Source organism: Rosa chinensis, chromosome 1 (assembly GCF_002994745.2).
Source record: "Rosa chinensis cultivar Old Blush chromosome 1, RchiOBHm-V2, whole genome shotgun sequence".
NCBI lineage: Eukaryota > Viridiplantae > Streptophyta > Magnoliopsida > Rosales > Rosaceae > Rosa > Rosa chinensis.
This window is the reverse complement of record NC_037088.1, coordinates 1,436,256-1,462,611: the sequence shown is the minus strand read 5'-3', so window position 1 is coordinate 1,462,611 and position 26,356 is coordinate 1,436,256. Positions and strand designations below refer to the sequence as shown.

Sequence of the window (26,356 nt, the reverse complement as noted above, 5' to 3'; positions counted from 1 at the left end):
TTATTGTTGTTTGAACCCAAAAGTAGTTTTGGCAATATTTAGCACAGCAGGTTGATACCTGCAGCCCAGAATTAAAGCCTACTTAGAGACCAAGCAGTCTAGAGGCAAATCTCGATATTATCAGATTATCATTAATAATCAAGATATTTGATAATTAATGGTGGTTTACTTGGCTACCAAGACGGAGCATATATGAGAATATCTTTGCATCAAAAATGGACTCAAGGTTGTATTTGACTAGGATTCTAACACACGTATTTGGCAAAAGATCTTGCATTAAGGTTGGAGTCCTGGTTACGTGTATGCTTTGGGTTAGGGTTCGCATGCCTTTAATCAATTAAGGAAGGTGAATCAACCCTTGATTCTCCTTAGTTGCATGAAAGATGCCAATATGTGGCTACGATACTCACATATATGCATGGCAGAAGGTCAATTAAGGAAGCTATCATTCTTAATTGCATGGATATATATTCATATATATGCGAGATATGCATATCCAACAGTTCGCACGCATCCAGGTGGCAATAAATCTTGCCTATAATATTGCTACGTTATAGAGGCAATCTCTTATTGCTTATGGTATATTATCAAGACTAGTAAGTGTTTTGATTTGATTCAAGACCAATAACTGTGGTCTAAAATATAGTATTGCACTCCTATTAAGAAGGTGAATCGGCATATTGAAGTAGCCTATATATAGAGGCTAAAACGAAATAACAAAACACAACCTCTCAATCAACTAATCTCTCAGATTACCCAAAGTCTCTCCGGAGCAACCTATCTTCAATCCAGTTGAAACCAACAAAGCCAGGGTAATGCCCTCGCAACTCAGCGAAGTTAAAGTGACAGGACCCGCCCCGGATTTCACCCCGAAATCCGAAGTAGCCCTGCGGGGCCCACCTTAGAAGAAATTCTACCAAAATTTTGGTAGAACTTCCCCTAAAATGGACTACCCAAAACCTGCAGAAAAATATTTACACTTCTAAATCATCCATCCTTACTCTCCTGGAGTCACCCTGCTCTCCATATCACAACATTCTCCAATTCACATTGAACAATTCCCAACTTACGTAATTCCACAGTTATCAGAACAATTCTAAAATGAAAGGTATAACAAAATAAAAAAGTAAAGAGGGTAAAGGATCAATAAATGCTACAATGCGGAAGTAGTGACAACTATGCCTCAGCTCCATGTACGCCCAACCCCAACTAGTCTAGCCTGCAAACTGGGCATTTAAAACCGAAGGGCCCAGGGGAAAAGTATTGAAAAACACGTTAGTGTGAGTGGACAAAAATAAATAATTAAGATGATTTAAATGAAGCAAACTTGAATACTCTCCCACTTTTTTTAAATTTATAAAACCCCGATGCATGCAACGTTTATAAAACATATTTCTTTAAACTCAAAATCTCATGAAAACATATAGCCCCGCTGGTTAAGAGAAATCAGACTAGGCCCAACTAGTCAAGTAATAATAGGATATGGGGAAGAGATATCACCATACGGGTAAAGGAGCCCTTTAGGCTATACCTACCCTCGACTGCCACACACACATAGATTGTATGAGGAGGAGAACTAATAACCTCGACTACCACTCACGTGAAGAGAAGAATGCTCGACTGCCACTCACAAACACAAAGTAAGTGAGGAGGAGACACAATTAGAATGACCCGAGTATGGTGAGGAAAACAATCGAAAACCAGTAAATCCATAAATCCAATAAAGCTTCCCCAATATCTCACGAGAGAAAAAAATAAGTATATTCTAATGACGTGGCCCCACACGCCAAAATATTCTCAAAATCATAACAAATAGGCGAGATCAAATTATAAATCGTAACTCAGAAACAAAACTAAATCTACACTCATCCATAAGGCATTCCCAATGCCAAAACCGGAAGTTGATGAGTAAATAAGAAAGATAGCTCCATCGAAATCCCATTTCGAAAATCTTTTAAAAATCTCAAATCGACGAATAGAAATATAATATATATAATTCCGGAACCACCTCGGAAAATAATTCGTCGGATAAAAAAAATCAATATAAATCGTAAATTCAAATTCAAGCGTAGAAAACTCTCGTTCTAAAATCATGATGGAAAATCCGATCAATATTCCAAATATATATATATATATATATATATATATATATTCCAAAACCAAATAATATCCGAAACTAAAAATAATATGCTCGACAAAATATTATGATAATTAAATAAAGCATTAATTCAAGAAACAACGCATGCATCAACATTTAAAACAAAAGTCTACTCACAGTGCTATATAGGTGACTACACATATGAGTTTCCTTCGTCGAGCAGTAACTCGGTATAGCGTCCTTTAAGTACACGAATTCAGCAGGTGAAAAAAATCCCAGAAAACTCCAAACTCTAGAATCGGGTTTTCCTTGATTCTCCTTCTACGCTGCAAATCGGAGTCAATGGCCTTAGGGGAAATGATCACCGGCTCGGGGCGCCTCTACTGACCCAATTTGGTGGTCGGAATTGGTCGGAATTGGCCGGAAATGGCAGAATCGTCGGAAAAGCTCAAACTGCCCCCGTGAGGTTCCTTGCTTCGATTCGGGGTTTTCCGGCCAAATCGCCGAAACCCAAGGGCACTAGTGTGGAGAGGAGGAAGAGGCGATCACGTGGTGGCTGGTTGCCCATCGGTTGATGGCTGAACGACTGTGAATCAAGAGGAAGAAGAAGAAAGCCAAAAGGGGAAAGAGAGAGAACTCGGGGGAGAGAAGGAAAGGTGGGTTTCCGGTTTTGGAAACCTACCACAGTAAAAAAAAATCCCATATTTATAACCAATTTACCATGAACAGTAACTTCCGTATTTCAATCATAACTTCCGTATACGAGCTCCGATTTTTACGTACCACATATGCACGCGCTCGATTTAATGTCCTTTCACTATACCACAAAGTTAATCAGACAACTGTCAAACGACTGTTGTCTGAATGAAAAACCTGCTGTTGTCTAGTAGCCTGATGTCTGATTGACCTCATTCAGACAACTGTCGATAACAGTTGTCTGTTGCTCAATCACACAACACGTATAAGCAAAAATTTGTTGTCTGAATTTACCCAAAATCTAATGCGTGTTGACTTAGACAACTGCTTGTTATTTTGGTGTTGAGTGAAATTATTTTAGGATAACTAGTTTCTAAATGTTGTGTTGTGTCTGATGAATCTCCAACAACAAAAATACGTGAATGTTGTTGTCTGAAATGAACCTCAGACTACACATACTCTTTTGAATGCTGTTGTCTGAAATGAACCTCAGACTACACATATTTTTTTCCCTATTGTCTGAAATGCATTTAAGATAACAGTTTGTGAGATGTAAGTGTTGTCTGAAAGCATTTGAGATAACAATGTGCCGGAAACATCTGTTGTCTTGAATGAACCTCAAACATCAATGATAGTGTGGTCATGTCGTTGCAAGGAATTGCACACAATGTCTCCTTTAGTAAAACTGTTGTCTGAATGTTCATCAGACAATAGGTATTATGTGTGTAAATTTATGTGTTGTCTGATGATATTGTACTACCATAGTTAATAGCCTTATATATGTTGTTTGAATTGAATAAGCACTACTGATTCTGGAAATAGGCAAATATGAAACACAAATTAGTTCAAATGTCATTTACTAGCACAGCATTGTCATACATTGCCAAAACACACCGAAACTAGAAATAGGGTACCTAATTGTATAAAGTATTTCTTACATATCAATTCAAAGTACTAGCTACTGATCATGTCCAACCAAAACATAACCACAAACTTTGAACTAGGTCTCCAAGAAGTACCAACACAAATCTTACATATATGTTTTAACCACAAACTTTGCCCACTCAGTTCTGACCACATCGATATCCTCTTGGGAATATGCTGCTTTACTTCTTCTCTCCCACTGAAACAAAATGGTTTGTACTTAGTAGTTGACATAATTCCTAAAAAGAATCTATACAACTCAATTGTGCAACAACAATGAATCTATGCAACATATATATATATATATATATATATATATATATATATAACTTCTATGCAATACACAGGTAATTGACATGAAGAGATAACATATATATCTCTACTGTATCAAGGCCAATATACATGGACTAAATAGAAGAACATTAATTGCCAGTGAGCAATCAACAACCAAAACTGTATATACATATCCACCAGAATACATGCAGAATCACAGTAACCCATATTTCAATAACCATAATCCAAGCGACCTCAACTAGTTTTGCTTAACTTGCTGAAAAAGTCCAAGTTTAAATTACAAACATTAGTTTAAAGTACGAGAATTACTAAAAAAAATTCACTTACTTGTCGACAATGTTCTTCCACAAGGCATATATACATCACATAACTCACAAACACAAGCAGCAAACTACAAGGCATGAGTCCTATCTATAAGGTCATGTTCAAAGAAGAAATTAAGAGACATACCTTAAGGATAGCAAGCTTAACTCAGCCCAGCGATACCAGCTTACCTTCTTCAACCCTCAGATCTTTAGATACCAACCAACCTTCCCTATCAACAGCAATAGATAAACTATGTGTGAAAAAAAAAAAACAATGTTTACAAATTGAGGTAGTAAGGCTCAATCAAGGCATTTGGAGATTACCCAAAGTGGCTACTATAATAACAATTTGAAAATCACAAATTCCATTGGTGTCCCTGATCTTGCCACGTGGACCGTTCGACGATTCCCGATTAAGCAAGACGACACTGAGCAATAGGCAAAGGAAAAACTGCACAAAGATGGTGCCAAAATTCTTTTGCATAAAATATGCAGAAATCAAATAAAACAACTATGAAACACTAAAATTAATTGCAAAGCTACCAATAATAACTTTAACACAAAGTTTCTGTGAGCCAAAAAAAAAAAAACTTTATTTGTCATGGGAAAGAAAACAGACGAAACTGAATGAATGACAATTACAAACAACCTATTAGCCTAAACAAAATTCAGTAACTAAATCCTTTCCACAGAAATCAAACACAAATATTGTTCCAATTAAGAACATAAACAGACCCAATCACTCTAAAATTAAAATAAAATAAAAGCCAGCTCTATAAACCTATGTCAGGAAAAAGCCAATTCTCTGGAAGTAGCTTTGACACTTCCGGAGGAAGAACCACAGGCCTGTATTACAAACAGAGTTCGTGCTCTTAGAAAAAAAAAAAAAAAAAACTGCTTGGAAACACAGTTCGTCTTCTTAGCAAAACAGAACAAAAGTAGAAGACCCACCAAACTCACCAAAACCAGAAATCAAAATACAACAGTCCCTTCCACTGCATATGCATTTACATGTTAGATTCTATTATTAAGCCTTCAATTCCAGAAAAACCAACAATCTAAGAGATTCTAAAAACTTCTCCATCGATATAACATACAGTAAAATCATAACTTGAAACCTCTCCAATCAATAATCAACATCCCAAACCTGCAGAAACCAAGCGAGTCACCATCCAATGAAAATATTCAAATTACCAAACATCAGGAACAAAGCTTGAAACTTTTCCAATCAATCACCTAAATCCCAAATCTGAAGACAACCAAAAGGATTTGTAGCATAAAACATAAGTCAATAGTAAATACAATCCTAAAAGATCCAGAAATGTGACCATGGTACCTTATTAGTTTCTTTTTGTATCCACTCCTGCTTCTCAGAAATGAAATCCAGTTTGGAGGGTGGAAGGTAGACAGAATGAACATAATCGATGCATACCGAAAGCAAGCAACCACTTTCCCAAATCTGCAAAAGTATACACACCGAGTTGTGTCACTACTTGAATGACCACACGGAGGTTGTTTATTTAAAGAGAATTGATAAAAGTGGGCCGCTAACATCAGCCAAGTGATTCATCCATCATATTGTATGTGATAACAAATGCAAATTCTGGGAGCAGAAGAAATTACCCATAGAAACGAAGACAATCTCTATGCAAGGAATGGCCACAGCTCGCCACCCTGCTTGCAGCTGCGTGGTTTGAAAAACTGAGCTCAAGAACAAAGCTTGAAACTTTTCCAATCAATCACCTAAATCCCAAATCTGAAGACAACCAAAAGCCCTAAAACATAAAAACCCCTGACAATTCAAAACCAACAACAACTAAAAATGCAACTAACAAAAACAAAAGTAGAAGAAAATGGCCAAACATGCGATCCTCACTCTTGCCAAACCCACCAAAGCCACAAATCAGAGCACCAGTCCCTTCTATTGCATATAACACAAAGGCTAATCTAACCAGGAACTTTTGGTTAATCTAACCAAAGACAAAAATCAGAGCACCAAAGCCAATTTATGCATCACACCACACAAAGTTATAATCTTTCTAACTACCCACAACTCAGAATGAACTCAAACAGAGACTGGAGTGCTCAAAATCAAATAAACAAACTCAGAATTAGATTATAACAGCACCAAGTATCATACCTGCCCACAGTAATTTCTGGAGTTTACATCAATTCCATTCTCCAAAAGCAATGAAATAATCTGAATCAAAGGCGCCAGAAAAGAACCAAAATCATAAAAATCAAATGGTCATCAATTTCAAATGGAAACCAAACCCAGAAATCGAAACAAAGAAAACCCAAAACGATCTCGTTGTGCCCTTTAGCTGCAGCAAAATGGAGAGGAGAGTTAAGCCCACCAAATTGCACTTAATCGTATCATCGTTTCCAGAGCAATGAACAGAACTGCAATTAGGTTTTCAATAACAATCAAAATCCCGAAACCCAATTGGAAATTTCAGAAATTGGATAATTAAAGCATTGAAATTGGACCTTGATTTGCGCCTTTGACAGCTTTCTCGAACTCCAGTTTTTCCTATCTCACACTAGAGTCTTCTCTCTGCTTTAATCGTTGCCTGAGTGGGTCTGCAATTTTTTTGCCTATCTCTTCCTTCTTCGTTTCTCTCCTTACTTCTACGGATTATATGCTGGGCCTTGTTGTATCAGATGCTTGAAGTAAGAAAAACCAGTTGAGATTGAGAGCGAGGTTGAGAGGGTCGATGAGGTTGAGAGGGTGAGGGGGATTAAGGGTGAGGGCGATGGTGAGGGGGCCGAGAATGAGGGTGAGCGCGATACTGGGTCAGAGGGAGGCCGAGTGCATATATATATTTTTTTTCCTACAAAGGAGGCCGAGAGCAATTGGGAGGGAGTACTGACCTAAATTTTTAGCTAAGGGAGGGAAAACACGTGTTTTTCACAATGGATTTTTTCGACAAAGGAGGCCGAGAGCAATTGGGAGGGAGTACTGACCTAAATTTTTAGCCAAGGGAGGGGAAAACACGGGTTTTTTACAAAGGATGCTATAGGTTTGGGTGTTTTGACTTTTGAGTGGGAAAAATATAAATATAAATTAATGATTGTTTGTTTTTTTTCTGTTTTTCAGACAACAGATATCTTTATTAGTGTTGTCTGAAATCTCTCAAAATTACCAAAGGATCATGTGTTGGATGAGTAGAGGTGAGACGACAGGTTTAAAAAATCTGTCGTCTGACTAACTCAGACGACAGCAAAAACTCATGTGTCGTCTGATGGCTGTCGTGTGATTAAGTTATTCTAGTAGTGTTTACAACTTTCATGAAGGAAATTTTCTCAATTTTTGACCCGAACAAAAAGTCAACTTTTAGGGCCACTAAAAGTATCAAAACAAAGTAAAAAGTGAAGGTAATTGCCGTTTATCGTCCAAATGACTAGTAAACCGGTAAATTTAGGTTCGGGATATAACATAAAGTCACGCTTTAGCAACCTTGTGCTTTCTCCTACTTCCCGGTGATTGCTCTGCTTAGTCTACAAAACTAAGTATCGACTCGGTGACGTAAGAGATTACACCAAAAGTCCTTATCTGTAAGGCATAAAAAAGAACCCTGTGACAAGGTTGGTGCTCTCCTCGTCCATAGTGTTTGTGAAGAAGTCAGGTCAAGGGACACCCCGACGACTACGCCCCACTGTGTTGGCACGCTTGCGCATCAAAAGAGACAGTTTGCTAACCCAAACTAGGACGCAACCAAAAAATTGTCTATGAAACAATCTAGGAAATATAATGCCAAACCTGCTGAAGTCAGTTGGGCAACAAGTCTAAGATAAATCCATTCCAAGTTGCCTGCCTCATGTGTTACAAGTACTCGCATACAAAGGTTGTTCACAAAATATATATTAAAAAGAAAAGAGAAAAATATGAAAGACTTGATGTTGCATCTAATTAAATTAAGTGTGAGATAATTAATTCCATGTGCAACCAGCTAGTTGATGTATTTTTCCGTGGTGGCTAAATCTGAATCTTAGAAAAACATTTTGAGAGCAACGAGCTAGTCGCTTTGGTAAAACCGCAGACACAAATTGTATATTTTAGTTCCCACATGATCAATAAGTTTTCTTTCACGACTGTATGTTATAGAACATAGTAGAGAGTATTATGAACAATTTGAATTGATTTGACTTTCACACTGTTTGAACCTAAAAGTAATTTTGGCAATATCCTTAAGAGGATTGAGCGTGGCGGGCCGATATCTACGGCCCAAAAATAAAACTGCTTTGGGTTTGGGTTACAGCTTTGCCTATTCTGGAATTCGCAAGGAAAACAAGCCCTTGTAGGATTCGCATAGCAGAAACTAACTAGGAATCTTTATTCAATAATCTTTCTATGGCAAGAAACTACCGAAACCCTAGGTATATATACCAGGTTTCAAGGGAAAACACACACAACCTCTTAATCAATTAATCTCTCAGATTATCCAAAGTCTCTTCGGAGAAACCTATCTTCAACCTAGTTGAAACCAACGAAGCCAGGATAACGCCCCAGCAACCAGCAAGCTAAAGTCACGGTTTAGCAAACTCGTGATTTCTCTGACTTCCCAGTGATTGCTCTGCTTAGTCTGCAAAACTAAGTATCGATTCGGTGACGCAAGAAGATCACAACAAAAGTCCTTATTTGTAAGGCATAGAAAAAACCTTGTGACGAGATTGGTGCTCTCCTCGTCCACAGCTTTTGAGAAGAAGTCGGGTTAAGGGACGCCCCGACGACTACACCCTTGGTGTTGGCACGCTTGCACATCAAAAAAGAGAATGTTTGCTAGCCAAACTAGGTCGTAGCCAAACATTTTGGCACACTCAGTAGGACTTGCTTTAGAGTCTTTTTGTTTTTGCCACCATTGGGAAGTCATGGAGTAATCCTTACCGAAAGCTTTACGTGAACTGCCTAAAGCACAAGACCTCCAGTTACAGGTCGCACCTTCGTGTTGACTGTCGTGGTCTTCAAGAAGAAGAAGTTTTGGCAAAGTTTTCTCTTAACCCACCGTTGTCTACGATGTCGAGTTCTAAACAAGAAGGAAACCATTCCAACGACCCTGTTACTTGGGGAAAAGTTATTGCGATAGAGCCTACAGAGGCTGTTGACGTTTTCGCTTCCACTAATGAGGCCATCGTCTATAATGCTAATATTTCTGACGGGTTAGCTCCTATCCCAATACCAGAGGGCGAGCTTGGAAGAGACACACTGGCTATCTTGAAAACCAATAACGATAGGCATTGGGAGGCGTTGAACAGATCATTCGCGCTCGCGAATGAGCGAATGGACCAGAACGCTCGAGAAGTTCGAGAGCAATTTCAGCAGATTCAAGGCTTCTTCGCGAACCAACTCAAAGAGACTGTAGCGGAGTTCGCGACCAAGCGCAAGGATGGCGCTAGCTTGGCTACTCAGGTGAGCTCGCAAAAAGGGGAACTTGATCATATCAGAGATTTACTCAAGAAGCCGCCTATCGAGCCCATTGAGCCCACCAGCGTAGGAAAGTATGTGCCCCCATATGCGAGGGATAAGGCTAGTAGTAGCAATGTTGCAACACCTCCTGTGCAACCTACTCCTGCTTCCTCCAAGAGCAATGACAAATCCCAGACTGCCATTAGAGCTCAGGCAACCAACAAGCTGAAACCTTCACCTTCAGGCGGGAAAAAGGACAAAGTCCTGAAGATTGGTGAAGGCACTTCTGTTGATCTGGTTGAGTTTTGCCAGTACGACAGCAACGGGGTGGAGAACTTTTACCAGGAACTCTCTGATGGATACTATGGACTTGATTAGGCAGGTAACCCTGTCACATCCAAATTTTTTTTTTTTTTTAGATGCGACTTATATTCCAATCATGGAAATAAATTTCCAAAATCGAAATACGAATAATTGGAAAAGAACGATACTAGACAAGTTTTCGAAATTGAAACACAACCTTTATTACAAGAGGGGTTTACAACAACATTTACAACAAAAGGTCAACTATAATCCAAGTTCTTGTCTAGGACCCAAACATGATTAACAAAAACACACATGTATATTACATTATTAAAAACACCCTTGCAGTAAAATAACTTCAAACTTATTTATTTGTCACCTGCAAAATGATAAAAAGGGGTGAGCATACGTTGCCCAGTAGGAGAATGAAACCTCTGTGAAGATCATAGTTAGAATAGCAATAATGAATGGATGCAACTATTATCTATTCCCGATAATCCACATTGTAAAATAAACTGAACCTACATGTCCCATACCATGTATTTTACCACGAAGGTGACTCAGAGTATTCAACAATGTGAACTAACCCCCACCCAAAATCAAACCCCCTAACCCTCTTTTGCTAGTCATCTTGTCTATTCCCCTTTCGCCAGTCCCGAATTACCCTTTCAATATCCTATACTAAGTGCACATTCATAAGTGGGCATACCTGGGATCTGGTACCTGCTGAGGTTATAGACTCAACTACGCAAAAGATAAACCACATACTCATTCCAATAGCATATTTACATTACCATCACCACCCTTATACTTCATGTCTTATTGATGCACAAATACTTTGAATATGTAAATGTATTCATTATTCAGCCATACCAACAAACAGAAACACAGAGGACATAAATGCATATAATTATGAACACAATCATCCAATACAATCATGTAAACAACCATTCATTGCAAACATAGAGGCTCCCCAAGTTTTTCCCCTACCTCGATTGATTTTCACGTTAAGTATCCGGATGAAAACAAGTTCCTATTGCAAGAATAGAATTTATTAGTTCCACACATAAAGAATTAAAGCAAAACTCAGCTAACATACTAAGAAAATCTTAGCAGTGAGTTATTTTGACCAAAACAGGTTTTTACTTGACAAACTGAAATACTGCAGTTTTCTGACCCAGTCACCTTAATGTTAAAAACTGTACAAATCTGTTTAAAATCTGCTTCCATGGTCTTCTAACGATTTGTAGCTGACATCCTAAAGAAACTTTCGGAATTTGAATCACCTGAAAAAAATTTTCCTAGAATTAGTTATGAATTTTTAAAGTTCAGCTACAGTCCCACGTTTTTCTGCAGAAACTGCTACTGTGTGCTAACCTCTTCAGTTTTAATGTACTTTCCACAACTCCAATTTGTGTAAAACTTTCAATACTGAAAATAGACTTTCTAAAGTGTTAAATAAAAGAAATCACACTTTCAACAAGGCTTTAAAGGATGAGTGAAGGCTTTCTAAATTCAACTTTAAAACTGCATATGTTTCCTACTTGGTTCTTGACTCTTCTCAAATCAGATTCTTTTAATCTATGTCTTCCAAAAATTCTAATGACTAAAGGAAACAACAAACCAGATACAAAGTGATTTCAAATTCTAATTTAGATCAATTCAATGACAAAAGATATAAACTATTTTCCAGAAAACTAGTGAAATCAAATAGAAGATGAGAAAATAATTAGTTCTAGTTGTTCCAGTAACAACAACTTTATTCCTAACTGAACTTCATCTCTGTTGTAACTTCTTCTATCATCAAGAATCCCCAAGTCTTATAATAACCTATGAACATAACTCAATTTCCAAATTGCATTAACCATCAGAACCACAAAGAACTCATCAAATCAAAAATTAAAAGAATCACACCTGACTTTTTACTCCTCCACTCCTAAGATACCAAAACCCTCTTTTTCTCTCTCTCCCTTGTTTATCTATGTATCTAGCAACTCAAGGAACTGTATGGAAAGCATAGTTGGTTTAGCCTATTTATAGTGTCTGGAAAGGAGGTGAAAACGTAGAAAGCAAGATAGATATTCTAATTGAAATCTTACCCATATAGGTACTAGACTTGCCACCTCCAGATTTCTAGAGTTCCAGCTCCTGATTCTAGGGTTCCAGCTCTATCTTCATAGCTTTGGGGAATCACCAAATTTGAAACTTGATTTCCAAGGCTGTTGACACCTCCTACTTACCCATAGCGGCGGCTCTGTCCTTTGTACTTTCCTAAGGCGGTGGCTGGTGTATCAGATGGAGGAGAATATGGGGGTGAGGAAGACGATGAAGAGACGGGACAATGCTTTGAGTTTAGGCGTTGTTTGATTTGGTTTTGTCGTGGAGTTTTATTCTATCAGCTGTTAAGCTAGTTGGGTTTGAGTTTTGGGCCAAATCTTTTGGGCTAAACTCTAATTACTTAAACCCAAATAAATAAAATTCAACTCTATACTATATATATAGATATATATATATATATATATATATAAACAATATTTAAACAAATAGTTTAGCACAATAAAATTAAACTTATTATTTTTTTCAGAAAATGTTTAAAAATTTTAGGTCGTCACACTCTCCCCTTCTTTAAGAAATTTCGTCCTCGAAATTTAGAACATACCACAATCCGTAAATAACTCTGGATACTTTTTCTGCATTTCTGTTTCCAATTCCCACGTAGCTTCTTCCACATTTGCATGTTGCCAAAGAACTTTGACTATCGGAATATTCTTTGTTCGCAGTACCTTTTCTTTCCGATCTAATATTTGGATTGGTCTATCCTCGAAAGATAATTGGTTGTCCACATCAAGATCTGTCCAATCTAAAATATGTGTCGGGTCTGGTTCATATTTTCGAAGCATTGACACATGAAAAACATCATGGATACCCGAAAGCTGTGGTGGTAGAGCTAACTTGTATGCTACTTCACCTTTCCGTTCTAGGATCTCAAAAGGACCAATAAATCTTGGAGCTAATTTCCCAGTTTTTCCAAACCTTTGAATTCCTTTTCGAGGTGATACTTTCAGAAACACATGATCTCCCACATTAAATTTTAGTGGACGTGTCCTTTGATCAGCATAACTTTTTTGTCGACTTTGTGCTGTTAGCAGTCGTTGCTTGATTATCTTTATTTTCTCAGTAGTCTCCTGTATAAAATCAGGTCCAACTATGGTAGTCTCACCTACTTCTGTCCAGCATAATGGTGATCTGCAAGGTCTACCATATAGAGCCTCATATGGTGCCATTCCGATGCTAGATTGGAAACTATTGTTATATGCAAACTCTGCTAATGACAAATAATCTTCCCAACTTCCATGGAAATCCAAAACACATGCTCTCAACATATCTTCCAAAATTTGAATTGTTCTTTCTGACTGACCATCAGTTTGGGGATGAAAGGCAGTACTAAAATTTAACTTTGTACCGAGAGATTTTTGTAAACTTTCCCAAAATTTAGAAGTGAACTTGGAATCTCTATCTGATACAATTGAGAGAGGAATTCCATGTAATCTAACCACCTCTTGAACATATAACTTGCCAAGTGTTTCTGCAGAATCTGTAGTTTTCACTGGTAAGAAATGAGCTGATTTGGTTAAACGATCCACAATAACCCATATTGCATCTTTACCTCGAGGTGAACGTGGTAAAGCAGTTACAAAATCCATGGTAATATAATCCCATTTCCATTCAGCTATTGGCAACGGTTGAAGTTTTCCTGCTGGCTTTTTATGCTCCGCTTTGACTTGTTGGCAAGTAAGACATCTTGCTACACATAGTGCAATATCTTTCTTCATTCCATCCCACCAAAATTGACGACGCAGATCATAGTACATTTTTGTACTTCCAGGGTGAATGGTGTATGATGAGTAATGTGCTTCACGTAAAATTTCATTTCTAAGCTCTGGAATCTCAGGTACATATAACCTTCCAAAATATCTCAAACCATTCCTTTGATCGAAGATCCAACCCTCAAGTTGATTTCCAGACATCAATCTGTTTTGAATTGATTTGGATAGAGTATCCTCCTGTTGTTTCTCAATAACCTTTTCCATCAAAATTGGTCGCGTGGCTAAGTTACAAATACGAGCCATATTGTTGTGTATATCAACATGTAGATCATATTCACAAAGAGACTCCATCATCTTCCATTTCTGAACATGTAAGCTTGCCACAAACCTTTCTGATTTTCTACTTAAAGCATCTGCAACTGTATTTGCCTTTCCAGGATGGTAATGCAATCCAAAATCATAGTCTTCTAAAAATTCCATCCAACGTCGTTGCCTCATGTTAAGCTCCTTTTGAGTAAATATATATTTCAAACTTTTATGATCAGAATATAGCTCAAATCGCTCACCATATAAGTAATGTCTCCAAGTCTTAAGAGCATGAACAATTGCAGCTAATTCTAAATCATGCGTTGGATAATTTCTTTCATGTGTTTTCAATTGTCGAGAGGCATATGCGACCACTCTATCTGATTGCATTAACACACATCCCAATCCGCGTAAAGAAGCATCTGTGTATACCACGTAACCTTCTCCTCGCTCAGGAATAATCAACACCGGAGCAGTAGTTAAGCGTGTCTTCATTTCTTGGAATGAATTTTCACATTCTCTACTCCAGATAAATTTGACTTCTTTTCGGGTTAACCTGGTCAAGGGTGTGGCTAATCGAGAAAAATCTTTTATAAATCTTCGATAATAACCAGCCAATCCAAGAAAACTTCGAATTTCTGAAATATTCTTTGGCTGACTCCAATTTAATACTGCTTCTACCTTGGAAGAATCAACTGCAATGCCTTCGTTAGAGATCACATGTCCCAAAAATTTTATTTCAGTCAACCAAAATTCACATTTGCTAAACTTAGCAAATAGCTGATGTTCTCTCAAGGTCTGTAACGTAATGGACAAGTGTCTCTTATGATCTTCCTGTGATTTTGAGTAAATGAGGATGTCATCAATGAAGACAATTACAAACTGATCCAAGTAGGGTCGAAAAACACGGTTCATTAAGTCCATAAATGCTGCTGGGGCATTTGTCAATCCAAAAGGCATAACCAAAAATTCATAATGTCCGTATCGAGTCCTAAAAGCTGTTTTCGGCACATCTTCAGGTTTGACTCGGAGTTGATGATAACCGGAACGGAGATCAATTTTCGAAAAGAAACAAGAACCCCTTAACTGATCGAACAAATCGTCAATTCTTGGTATTGGATATTTATTCTTCACAGTTACTCTATTCAATTGACGATAATCGACGCACATCCGAAGAGATCCATCTTTCTTTTTCACAAAAATGGCTGGTGCTCCCCACGGTGAAGTACTAGGACGAATATAACCTTTGCCTTCTAATTCCTGAATTTGTGCCTTGAGTTCTTTCAATTCTGCTGGTGCCATACGGTAAGGGGATATCGAAATAGGTGATGTACCCGGATATACTTCAATTACGAATTCTATCTCACGCACAGGAGGCAATCCGAATAAATCTTCCGGAAACACATCAGTAAATTCCTTTACCACAGGAATCGTTTCTAACTTCATTTTATTCTCCCCTTCGGCCACAATATGGGCAATTAAATTCAAATAATTGCACTTGATGTCAAATGATACTTCTGATTTATAAGTGCTCTTATCCCCGTAAAAACTAAAAGTTTCACCTTCCGGAGTACTGATAGTTATCTTCTTTTTACCACAGTCCATGATAGCATCATAACGACTAAGCCAATCCATACCCAAGATGATATCGTGCTCTGACATTTCCAGCATTATCAAATCAAAGTAGAATTTATGATTTGATATTTCTATCACACATAGCCTACACACTCTATTAACTCTTACACCCTTACTCAAAGGAGACCCAATAATTAATGAAGTCTTCATAATCTCAGGTTTCAATTCAAGTATAGATGCAAAGGATGATGATATAAAAGAATGTGTTGAACCAGGATCAAATAATATTCTAGCTGCCGTATTAGATATTAGAAATGTACCTTCTACCACTTGAGATCCATTTTGTTCCTCCATGTCATTCAGAGCATACAGTCGACCCTGTGTTGGACGTCGTGCGCCAATGGATGCTCTAGGCCTAATAAGATTTCCTGGTCGTTGTATCTGTTGAGGAACATTTGGCCTCTGCCAATTCTGCTGTGGTTGAAAAGGTGCCCGATACTGTTGTTGTGGTGCATAACCCTGCTGCTGCTGAGGACGAAACTGGAGTTGTGGAGCACGAAACTGAGGTTGCTGATTTGGACGAAATTGTGCATATGGAACTTGGTTTGATTGTATGAGTGGACAATCCCTCTGAAGATGTCCCGGTCCTCTGCAGTAGTAACAGAATTTTGTATATGGAGATGTCCCAAAAGATTTGTATGATCTCTGGAAATTATTTCTGGAAGGTCCGAAATTCTGACGTTTGAACTGTCCACTAGTACTCCCAGAATTCCAAACCCTTTTTGTTTCTTGAATACTACGTTCAGCAATAAGTGCTCGGTCTACCACTTCTGAATATTTCAATAACTTTAGAATTGATACTTTCTCCCTAATCTCAGGATTAAGTCCTTCCTCAAATTTCTTTGCTTTAGTAGCCTCATTGGGAATAATACCTGGAGCAAACCGCATAAGTTCCTCAAATCTACCTTGGTATTCAGCTACTGTCATTTCCCCTTTAGATAGAAACATAAACTCTTTTGCCTTGGCTTGCTTTACTGTGTCTGGGAAATATTTCTCAAGAAAAATAACTTCAAATACATCCCAGGTTGTAATTTCAGTGTCTGGAGTAGCAAGAACTGATTCCCACCAGTGATAAGCTGCACCTTCCAAGTAAGTACATGAAATAATTACTTTCAAATCTTCTGGCACTTTTTGATTATTCAAGGTTCTCTTCATTTGTCTCAACCATTCTTCAGCTATCATGGGATCTAAGGTACCCTTGAATATAGGAGGTCGGGCCTTACGAAATTCACCTTGTATTCTCATAACTCGTTCTTCATTACCTTCTTGATGATTACCATTGCGATTTTCCCTTATTGCACTTGCCATATCTTGAATAGCAGCTATGACTTCCATGTTACTACTAACCTCACCCTTATGTTGTTCTTCTGCCATTCTTTTGGTTTAAAACAAAACAATCATATAATTTTCATTATGCGTTTATAAAATTTAATTAATCTAACATGTAGTAAACAAAACTTTCAAGTATGAGACAAAGATTAAACACATAAGAGAGAGAAGGATAAACATAACATATATTACATTAAAACTTTACAAAGTTTTGAAAGTAAAAACACGTATCTACAGACTATATTTTACAAAACTTTAAACAACAGTAGCACACCTTTATACAAAAGCTAATAAACACACCCATGGTTATTTATTCTACACCATAGAACATAATCACTCAGCATAGCATTTTAAACTTCCTCTTCCTCATAAGGTTCTGGGGAGCTAACAACTAGAATAGCCTCAAGATAGTCCCCCATCGAGCTACTCCCATCATCAGTACTATCATTATTATCATTACTACTCTCACTCATATTAGACTCTGATGATGATGGTGGTATTATCATAGGATTTTCAGGTGAACTTCCAAGATGCCATAGAGCTACTACTTGGTCCCTTAACATATTATAGTAATAGTCATTAGCAGTAGCAGCTATCCCAAGGTTGACAGTGCGAAGTTGGCTCCTAAGGTTATACTTGACCATATTCCGCTGCAATTGGTAAGAGTATGTAGATCTGAAAAATATGGTCTTTCTAATCAGTTGTCTCACGAGTCTTTCGGCACGAAAATCCAATTGTAGTTCATAGGTGTCGGGATTTAACGGTCGAACCTCATTTCTGGTGGCTTCAAAGGGTCCAAGGCTATCGGATGAGTAGACTCTATCCATCCTATAACACAACATAAAGGAATCAGTTTACAGTCTCTAAAAACAAAAGGAATAAAGAGAATACAAATTTCTATCCAATGTCAACAATCCTAAAGGATACTAATTAAACCTATTGCTCTGATACCAACTTGTCACATCCAAATTTTTTTTTTTTTTTAGATGCGACTTATATTCCAATCATGGAAATAAATTTCCAAAATCGAAATACGAATAATTGGAAAAGAACGATACTAGACAAGTTTTCGAAATTGAAACACAACCTTTATTACAAGAGGGGTTTACAACAACATTTACAACAAAAGGTCAACTATAATCCAAGTTCTTGTCTAGGACCCAAACATGATTAACAAAAACACACATGTATATTACATTATTAAAAACACCCTTGCAGTAAAATAACTTCAAACTTATTTATTTGTCACCTGCAAAATGATAAAAAGGGGTGAGCATACGTTGCCCAGTAGGAGAATGAAACCTCTGTGAAGATCATAGTTAGAATAGCAATAATGAATGGATGCAACTATTATCTATTCCCGATAATCCACATTGTAAAATAAACTGAACCTACATGTCCCATACCATGTATTTTACCACGAAGGTGACTCAGAGTATTCAACAATGTGAACTAACCCCCACCCAAAATCAAACCCCAACCCAAATAAATAAAATTCAACTCTATACTATATATATAGATATATATATATAGATATATATATATATATATATATAAAAACAATATTTAAACAAATAGTTTAGCACAATAAAATTAAACTTATTATTTTTTTCAGAAAATGTTTAAAAATTTTAGGTCGTCACAAACCCGGTCAAAATCATTGCCTTGGTGAAAGACCAATTTGTTTCAACTCCTACCCTGCAGCCTTCGTCTGGACCCCATGTCATTCGAATAGGAGGGACACCAGTCAATACTCAGTGCCTCCTGCCCTACAGTTGGTTCAGCAGTCTATAGTGGCAGCTCCTCCCCCTCTTGGTCTAGGTTATATAAGAAAAGAAGAAGTGGAGGAGATGATCAGGGTTGTTACTCAGAGACCCCTCAGGGACCCTTCCCCCTACATATCATGTTGGCACCCTATCCTAAGGGGTATAAGAATATCATATTCTCGACTTTCTCGGGGGAAGACGCTAAAAGTGCTGCAACTCACTTGGCCAGGTTTAGGGTTCAATGCGGCCAATACTAGAATGACTACAGCCTGAAGTGCAAAATCTTTGCCACTTCCTTGTCTGTGGCTGGGTTTACTTGGTTCTCTAAGTTGAAACCGGGATCAGTGCCTGACTGGCCCACAATGGAGAAGCTCTTCAGGGAGACCTTTGGAGCTATAGAGCCCGAGGTTGATCTGGCCTCTCTCACTCAAATGGCCCAACAGCCAACTGAATCTGTTGTGGTTTACCTCCAGCGTTTCCAGATTCAGAAGGCGGAGCTGAATGTCGTGCTGCCTGAAAAGGAATTAGTTAAGCTGGCAACCAAAGGTTTAGACCCACGCCAACGTAAGAAGTAGCATGGAAACCTGTTAATTAAGTTCTATAGGAGAGTTGATCACAGAAGTAGGTAGCTAGCTTTGAACACCTCCTCAGAGAGATAGATGCAAGGAAGAATGTCTCTAAGGGGACATACGTTCCAAGGAAGCACAGGACAGTGGTTGCCATGAGCTATCAGCCAACCATCTTTGATCCCTATTATCAGAGCGAGGAGGCAAATCTCGATGAGGAAGAAGCTGAAGAAGGTGATGTTTCTAAATTCGAGCTGACAGGGAAAAATGGCTTTGTGCTTAAATAGCTTAAACTTAGTAAGGAACCCGTCAAGCTCAAGTTGGTGACGTTCACCAAACCTAAATTCCCTACCTATACATATGATGCGAATAAAGTGCATCCTAGGTGAGATGATAGCCGCAAAAATGGTTAAGACCAATTTTGGTCCCTTCCCTAGAGCATATCAATTGAAACTGAAGAAATACTGCAAGTTCCACATTTGTGGAACCATAATACGGCTGAATGCGTCAAGCTGAAGGACCAAATTCAGGTTTGGTTGAACAATGGCAGCCTCCAGGTGGAATTACTAACTACTTCAGCGGCTTTGGTTAATTTAAACCCTTTCCCAGATACTGGGATTAACATGGTGGATGTGTCCTGGAACAAGAAGGACCAGCGAAAGCTGACTCTTGACCTTACAACTAAAGGTTAGGTAGGGGAAGAGGACAAGGGGGAGTCGGCGAAGAAGTCCAAGTCTGTGGCGAAGGCTTCACCTGTCGTGTTATGTTCGCGGTGCAAAGAAAAGTGTGGCATTAAAGTGTCACATGAAGAAGTCAAACAGACTCTTCGCTTTGGCCTGTTCCCACCAGTCAAGATTGGTTCACCTTCTAGAAACTTCCAGCCTTTTAGCCCTAAAGGGAAAAGTGGAACAGGGGAGGCTAGCTCTCCCAAGGATTCAAACATGTTCAAGAAGTTAAGGGTCGCAGAAGATGAGAAGAAGAAGGAACCTCAAGGTGAGCGTGGGCAAATGGATGTCCTCACCAAGCCTTATATTCCACCAGCCTCCACCTCCATCATCAAAGAGGGGCAATGGTATACAAGGAAGAAGGGCAAGGATGTGCAGGTCAACCTCTCACGGGAAAGAAATCTCCAACGCTGATTTGGGGAGGCAAAGTGAACCTCAGAAGCTTTGGACTAAGGCTTGATCAAACCATCTCAGTTGACCAAATCTCCGGTGCAATATCGAAGACAAATGGAGGCCTTAGCAGCCAAACCACTCATCACAACCAAAGCCTATGAGTAGCGTCTTAGGCCTGCACCTGGAGTACCCAAACCTAGCATTTTTGCAGAATCTCTGAGGGTGGGAAGACCACTTCCCCATCAACCTTAGAGAAGGAGACCTCATCGGCAAGAAACCAGGTTGTTTCGTGAGGAACCTAACCCTAAGCCTTTAGTCTTTGAAAGACTGGGGAGCAAGGGTAGCAATTATGAGTACCTGTAGTGGAGGCATAAGAGGATACAAAGCGTAGCTGTTCAAACCTCAGAAAACAATCCGGCAATGGAGCAGAGGCAAGACCCACCAAGAGTGGTGCAACCCGCTGAGGTTCCCAAGCTGAATCAGACCTTGGCTCTTCTAGAAGAGTAGTCACTTGTGGCCTACGTCGCTAAGAAGTTCAGAGAAGAGTCGGACCTGAACATCCCAGCAGATGAACCTAAGCTGGACCTGGACGACAATATGGAAAAAGAGGAAGTGGTAGATACCACCTATAATATGGTGTATGTTTTTCTAGCGAAATACGCCCTGCCAGTGGCAGCTCAAGAGTGCCAAGCGGTAGAAACAGAAGAATAGAGCGAAAAGGCACTTGAGATTACTTCAGCAGCTTCAACACCAATGGATGAAGCTGTTTTTCTTGAAACAGAGGACGCCAACAGTCGTGGCTTCTTGATATCAAAAACCAGGAAGGAATAACATCAGGGGAGTAATAATTTCTAAGCATATTGGAAATATGTGATTTTGATTGCCAATGAACTGTTTAATAAGTACCGTATTATCATTTCAAGAATAATTAACCACTGTCGGAAGATAAAAAAGGATTAATTCTAGATTACCCACTTCAACTTTGGGACAATCTTCATTTTAGTCCCTGTTCTTTTAATTTCATCAGCTATACCCCTGTGCTTCCAAAATTAATCAACCGTGTCTGATTTTGTTAATTCCGTCCAAAGATTCTGTCAACTGATGACGTGGCAGGAGGGGGGATGCTGAAACGGGCCCACAAGAAGAGTTAAAATGGACAATTTATATTTTTTTTACCAATAAAAGTAAAAAACATCCTACTATTCAAATACAACCGAACTTTTGTCCCTCCAAAAAGCTTCCTCTATTACATAATCAAATAAAAGGAAGAAAACTTCATCTTTTGTGGGTTAAACTGGGCATATGAACACTGCACTATTGTAATAACCAAAGATAGAGTTTAAAAAGTAGTAAAATAACACAACCTGCTCTTCATTAATAATAGGAGTAATACTGACATTGTCTTAAGAATTAGCAACCAATAAGATGCATTTCACTGTTTCGCATCAAAACAACAACAAAAAAGTTAGAAATAGTTGCTTTGTCCAGATTAGCTCTAATCATCATAACAAAAGATTAGACCCAGCAACCTTGTGACATAGCACAAGGTTGCACAAAATAATGCAACATTTCATCAATCAATATAAAATAACCTGGCTTGCTAATCTTAGCCTCCTAGGTCTATTTTCATGCCTCCTTTCCAGCTCTAATCCTCTGTGATGTTGTTGGTGTTGAAGACTTTGCAGAGGTAGAAGCTTTACTGTTTGCTCTAGCAGCTTGTGTAGTGGTTGAAGCAGTGCTCGACTTTGTTGTTGCTTTAGTAGTGGTTGTTTTTGCAGCAGCTTTTGTTGCTGCCTTATGTGCATCCCTCTTATTCTACAATGAGACATTAAAGCACAAATTAGAAACCTTGCATTTTCAGCAGCAACTACAATTTATAGAAACCACAATAACCAAAATATAGAATAATTCCAACACACAGTCCCAACAAATTACCTTCATCTTTTCTGCTTTCTGTATAACTTTGTCCCTAAGCTCATTCTTTGTCAGAGGAGGCTTTTTGGTACCCTTAGCCTACATTCAAAAGTACAGTTGTCAAATTATAAATATAATGCAAATTGAACCATAGAATGCAAACATATCCTAAACTTTAAATACCTTGAATTGATTAGTGGTGTCCTTTCCACTGTCTAGCTTCCTTTTTTTGCTTATCTTCTCCATAGGTGGCAAGTGCCTATGACAGGTCTTGACATTGTGCCCCAAAATCCCATATCTGCTGCACTTCAATGATTTCTGGACCCTTCCGAGCTTTGTTCCCTCAGTAGCTTTCTCTTAAGCATACTTAATTCTCTTGGTTTTTGGCCTACCAGGTTGTCTATTATACTGAGGAGGAAGAATTGCAGCATCATTAGACCGTTCCCAAAGATCCATTCCATTTACAGGGCTGATGGTGTTTGAGTAAGTGGCAAGTATGTCTTTGTCCAGTAGCAAGGGTGTACATAATCCTCAGGTTTTTCCCTCATGAAGTGGATGGCAGATACAACATGTTTGCAAGGGATCCCACTCAAATCCCATCTCCTACAAGCACAACTCCTCCTCTCAATATCAACTATATATCTAGCTCCTCCAATACTTTCCACTTCGATTTTTGGGCTACTTGAACCATATGGAATGCAGTCTGTGGCAGCTTTCACTTTGTTCTTCTCCAATATTTCTCTTGGTTTGGGGCAGATTGGATCTTGAACCTTCATCATCTTGTCCCTCCTAATGTGAATCCTCTTCATCAACTTGATCCTTATTTCCTCAAACATGCTGATAACAGGTTTGACTCTTGCAGGCAGTATGAAGGCATTAAAGCTTTCACTGAGGTTGTTGAGCAGAATGTCACATTTAAGCACTGTGTTGAAATGTGACCTAGACCAGTGCTTTGCTGGTCTTTCAAGCTCTACAAAACACACAACATTGGTAGTTAATGTAAGCCAAAAATTCAATGACAAGAATATAAAGTGAAGTGAAGTGACAATAAAGAAAGCATTACAAACCTGTTAGATAGTTATAAGCCCCTGGCTCCATTTGGTTCATTAGGACCATTTCCTTGGTAAAGTAAGCCATTGTGGTTGACTTAGCAATAGCCCATAGTTGGTCCTTCAATGCTTTCCCTGGAAACTTCTTGTTGAAATTCGTCCATAAATGCCTAACACAGAACCTGTGCTCTGCACTTGGCAAAACCACCTCAAATGCTGGTAGCAGGTCCTTTTGCTTATCAGATATAAAGGTCCACCCAGCTCCATCACTCTTAATGTCCAAGTCATTAGCCAACAACTCTAGAAACCATATCCAACTATCCTTACACTCTTGCTCCACCATTGCATAACCCACTACCCAAGTACTATTGTTAGCATCCACTCCAACAGCTGACAAAAGCTAGCCTCCATAAGGACTCTTCAGATGACAACCATCTAGTCCTATCAATGACCTACAACCTGCTTTAAATCCCATCTTCAGTGCACCAAGACACACATACATCCTCTTGAAAACTAGTTGCTGGCCAGGGTTGTTGAAGTCACACTTAATGTCCACAGTCGTGTTTGGATCAACCCTCTTCAACTTTGCTGTGTAGTCCTTGACCCTGGAATACTGTTCTGCATGTGAGCGCTCAAGTATACTCAATGCAGCCTTCTTGGTTCTATATGCTTGCTGAATTGAGACTCTTGCCTGCACTTTTGCTGACATAGTTTGGGCTAGAGAATCTGTGGCACAAAAACGGGAGAAGGCATTAGTTGTAAATAAAGCTTAGTAGTTATGGCATTGAAATAAATTGATCAGTCTTGGAGAAATAACCTGTAGACCAATCAGGGTTGAGCTTTATCTGATCAATAAACTTTTCAGTCAGATAAGGGGTCCTAACCATGCTATTATCTAGCACTCTTGCACATTTGTGTTCAGCATTGTATGTCTTGATCATTAGAGTGTCTTCATGCTGCATCTTAGAGGCATACAGCTCGAAAGGGCAGTTTTCTACTTTACAAATCACCCTCACTCTTACTCTATCACTCTTCACAAACATAGCCTCCCAACCCTTTTGTATTGCCTTTTCTCTTACAGCAGCTCTCAGTATCTTAGCAGATGCAAACCTCATACCCTTACAAAACTGAGGGTTCCCCATGTCTGTCTTGGGGTTGAACTCTGGAAACCTCTGCATATCATCTCCCTCATCATCTGAGTTTGCTTCATGTCCAATCCCTTCTTCATCAGAATCCAGAGCCCCATACATTGGCTCATTATCTTCAACCTCTATGTTCTCATCTATATCAACATTTGTTCCAACACTAGCTTGCTTTTTCTTCTTTCCCTTCCTCTTTGCAGCACTGGTTCCTACAGATGCAGTAGCTTCCTCATGAATTTCAACAGTCTCTTCATTCTCTTCACATTCCACATAATCCAACCAGTCATCATCAACACCATAGTTAGCATAGTCTTCATCATCCCTACAGGGTTCATAGTCTGCATCTTCACTAGCATCATCTTCACTGATCACATCTATGTCTACTAAGTCTTCAAAAATCTCAGCTTTATAATCTTCTTGTTCTTGCTCAAAATCAACTTTCTGGTTACCTTTGTCTTTGCTGTCACACATTAGAGCCTTGCTTGCTTGAGTTGGAACCTCTTCTTCCACCTCTCTAATCACAATTCCCACAGCCTTTTTTTTGTTTACACATACTTTAACCCTTCTCCCTAACTTTGGATCTCCTTTCAAAACTTCAGGCTTCTTTTTAGATGAATCTGGCAACTCTTCGATCTTTACAGAGCATTTCCTCCTTGGTGAATCATGAAGTTCTTCAATCAACACCCCTGATGAACCAGCTTGACTATACCCCCATGCAGTTGGTTCATTATCAAACATCTCTACATCATCTGTATCAGATTGGTAGTCACCATGAAGATCTAAATTATCTAAGTAGATAATTACCAACCTGATTTGAGGTACACAACAACACATTTGTATGGCATCGAAGTCTATGGAAAGCTTGGTCAGAGCATCATCTTCACTCCCTATTGAATACCAGTAGTCTATCCTCTTTCCAGCATACACAGGGTCTACCCCTCTCACCATAGAATCCACCTCAATTAGGGACATCTTGTCCTTGTCCACATTATCATAGTAGCTGATCTTTCCTCCTACATATTTATTCTCCCTAATAATTCCACCATGGTACATCTTGATTGTGAATAACTCAGGATGCACTGCAGGACAAACATAAATCAACAGTTAGCATCCTTATCCAAACTTTAACCCGACAACACTAAAAGCCATTTATTCCGCAAATAACAACAAAAGTATAGTCCTTTTGGACCACAACAGCACATCTTTGATAGACAGAATATTAAATAGAACAAGACACAAACGGTAGTATTTTAGCTACCCAACAAGGTCCACATGCAGATAGCTAGGCAGCAGTGATATTTCATACTTTAATGGATCCTATTTTAATCACAATTTCCCTAAGTAATAAACACAAGAAGACAAACTTTCAATAAAGAAACCCTACATCCCACCAAACCCAGATTCAATATATACATATATAAACCAAAGTGTAGAGCCACTAACACAAACATCACTAAGTATGAATCTTACTTTAATCACAATTTCGGTAAGTAATGAACTCAAGAATACAAATTATTAATAAAGAAACCCTACATTCCCAGATTCAATATATACATATATAAACCAAAGTGCAGAGCCACTAACACAAACATCACCCCAGGCATAACTCGAAACCACCAAAATAATAAGCTCCTAAACCCTACATCTCATTGTTCATCGAAACCCCCAAATGAAAAT

At 38.6% G+C, this 26,356-nt stretch overlaps 1 protein-coding gene and 2 long non-coding RNA genes across 6 annotated transcripts; all 3 read right to left on the bottom strand.

Moving 5' to 3' along the window:
- Positions 1–3,621: 3,621 nt before the first annotated feature.
- Positions 3,622–7,180, bottom strand: LOC112190396. Of its 4 annotated transcripts, none has more exons than XR_005804875.1 (7): positions 6,808–7,180; positions 6,458–6,720; positions 5,941–6,073; positions 5,654–5,776; positions 4,642–5,566; positions 4,463–4,547; positions 3,622–3,917 (listed from the first exon to the last, which is right to left on the bottom strand). It is a non-coding gene; the product is annotated as an uncharacterized LOC112190396 (long non-coding RNA). The 4 variants fall into 4 exon arrangements; XR_005804876.1 differs by having other exon boundaries at positions 4,642–5,464; positions 6,808–7,178; XR_002932386.2 differs by having other exon boundaries at positions 4,642–4,768; positions 5,941–6,092; positions 6,808–7,169.
- A 3,049-nt stretch (positions 7,181–10,229) lies between these two features.
- On the bottom strand, positions 10,230–12,390 carry LOC121051038. Its single transcript, XR_005804885.1, has 2 exons — positions 12,127–12,390; positions 10,230–10,406 (listed from the first exon to the last, which is right to left on the bottom strand). It is a non-coding gene; the product is annotated as an uncharacterized LOC121051038 (long non-coding RNA).
- Positions 12,391–21,950: 9,560 nt separating this feature from the next.
- LOC121051035 lies at positions 21,951–25,771 on the bottom strand. The gene is made up of 5 exons (XM_040512864.1): positions 24,355–25,771; positions 23,556–24,263; positions 22,672–23,458; positions 22,510–22,587; positions 21,951–22,389 (listed from the first exon to the last, which is right to left on the bottom strand). The coding sequence occupies exons 1-2, from the start codon at positions 25,730–25,732 to the stop codon at positions 23,938–23,940; spliced, it is 1,704 nt and encodes a 567-aa protein (XP_040368798.1). The 5' UTR covers positions 25,733–25,771; the 3' UTR covers positions 21,951–22,389; positions 22,510–22,587; positions 22,672–23,458; positions 23,556–23,937.
- Positions 25,772–26,356: the final 585 nt, after the last annotated feature.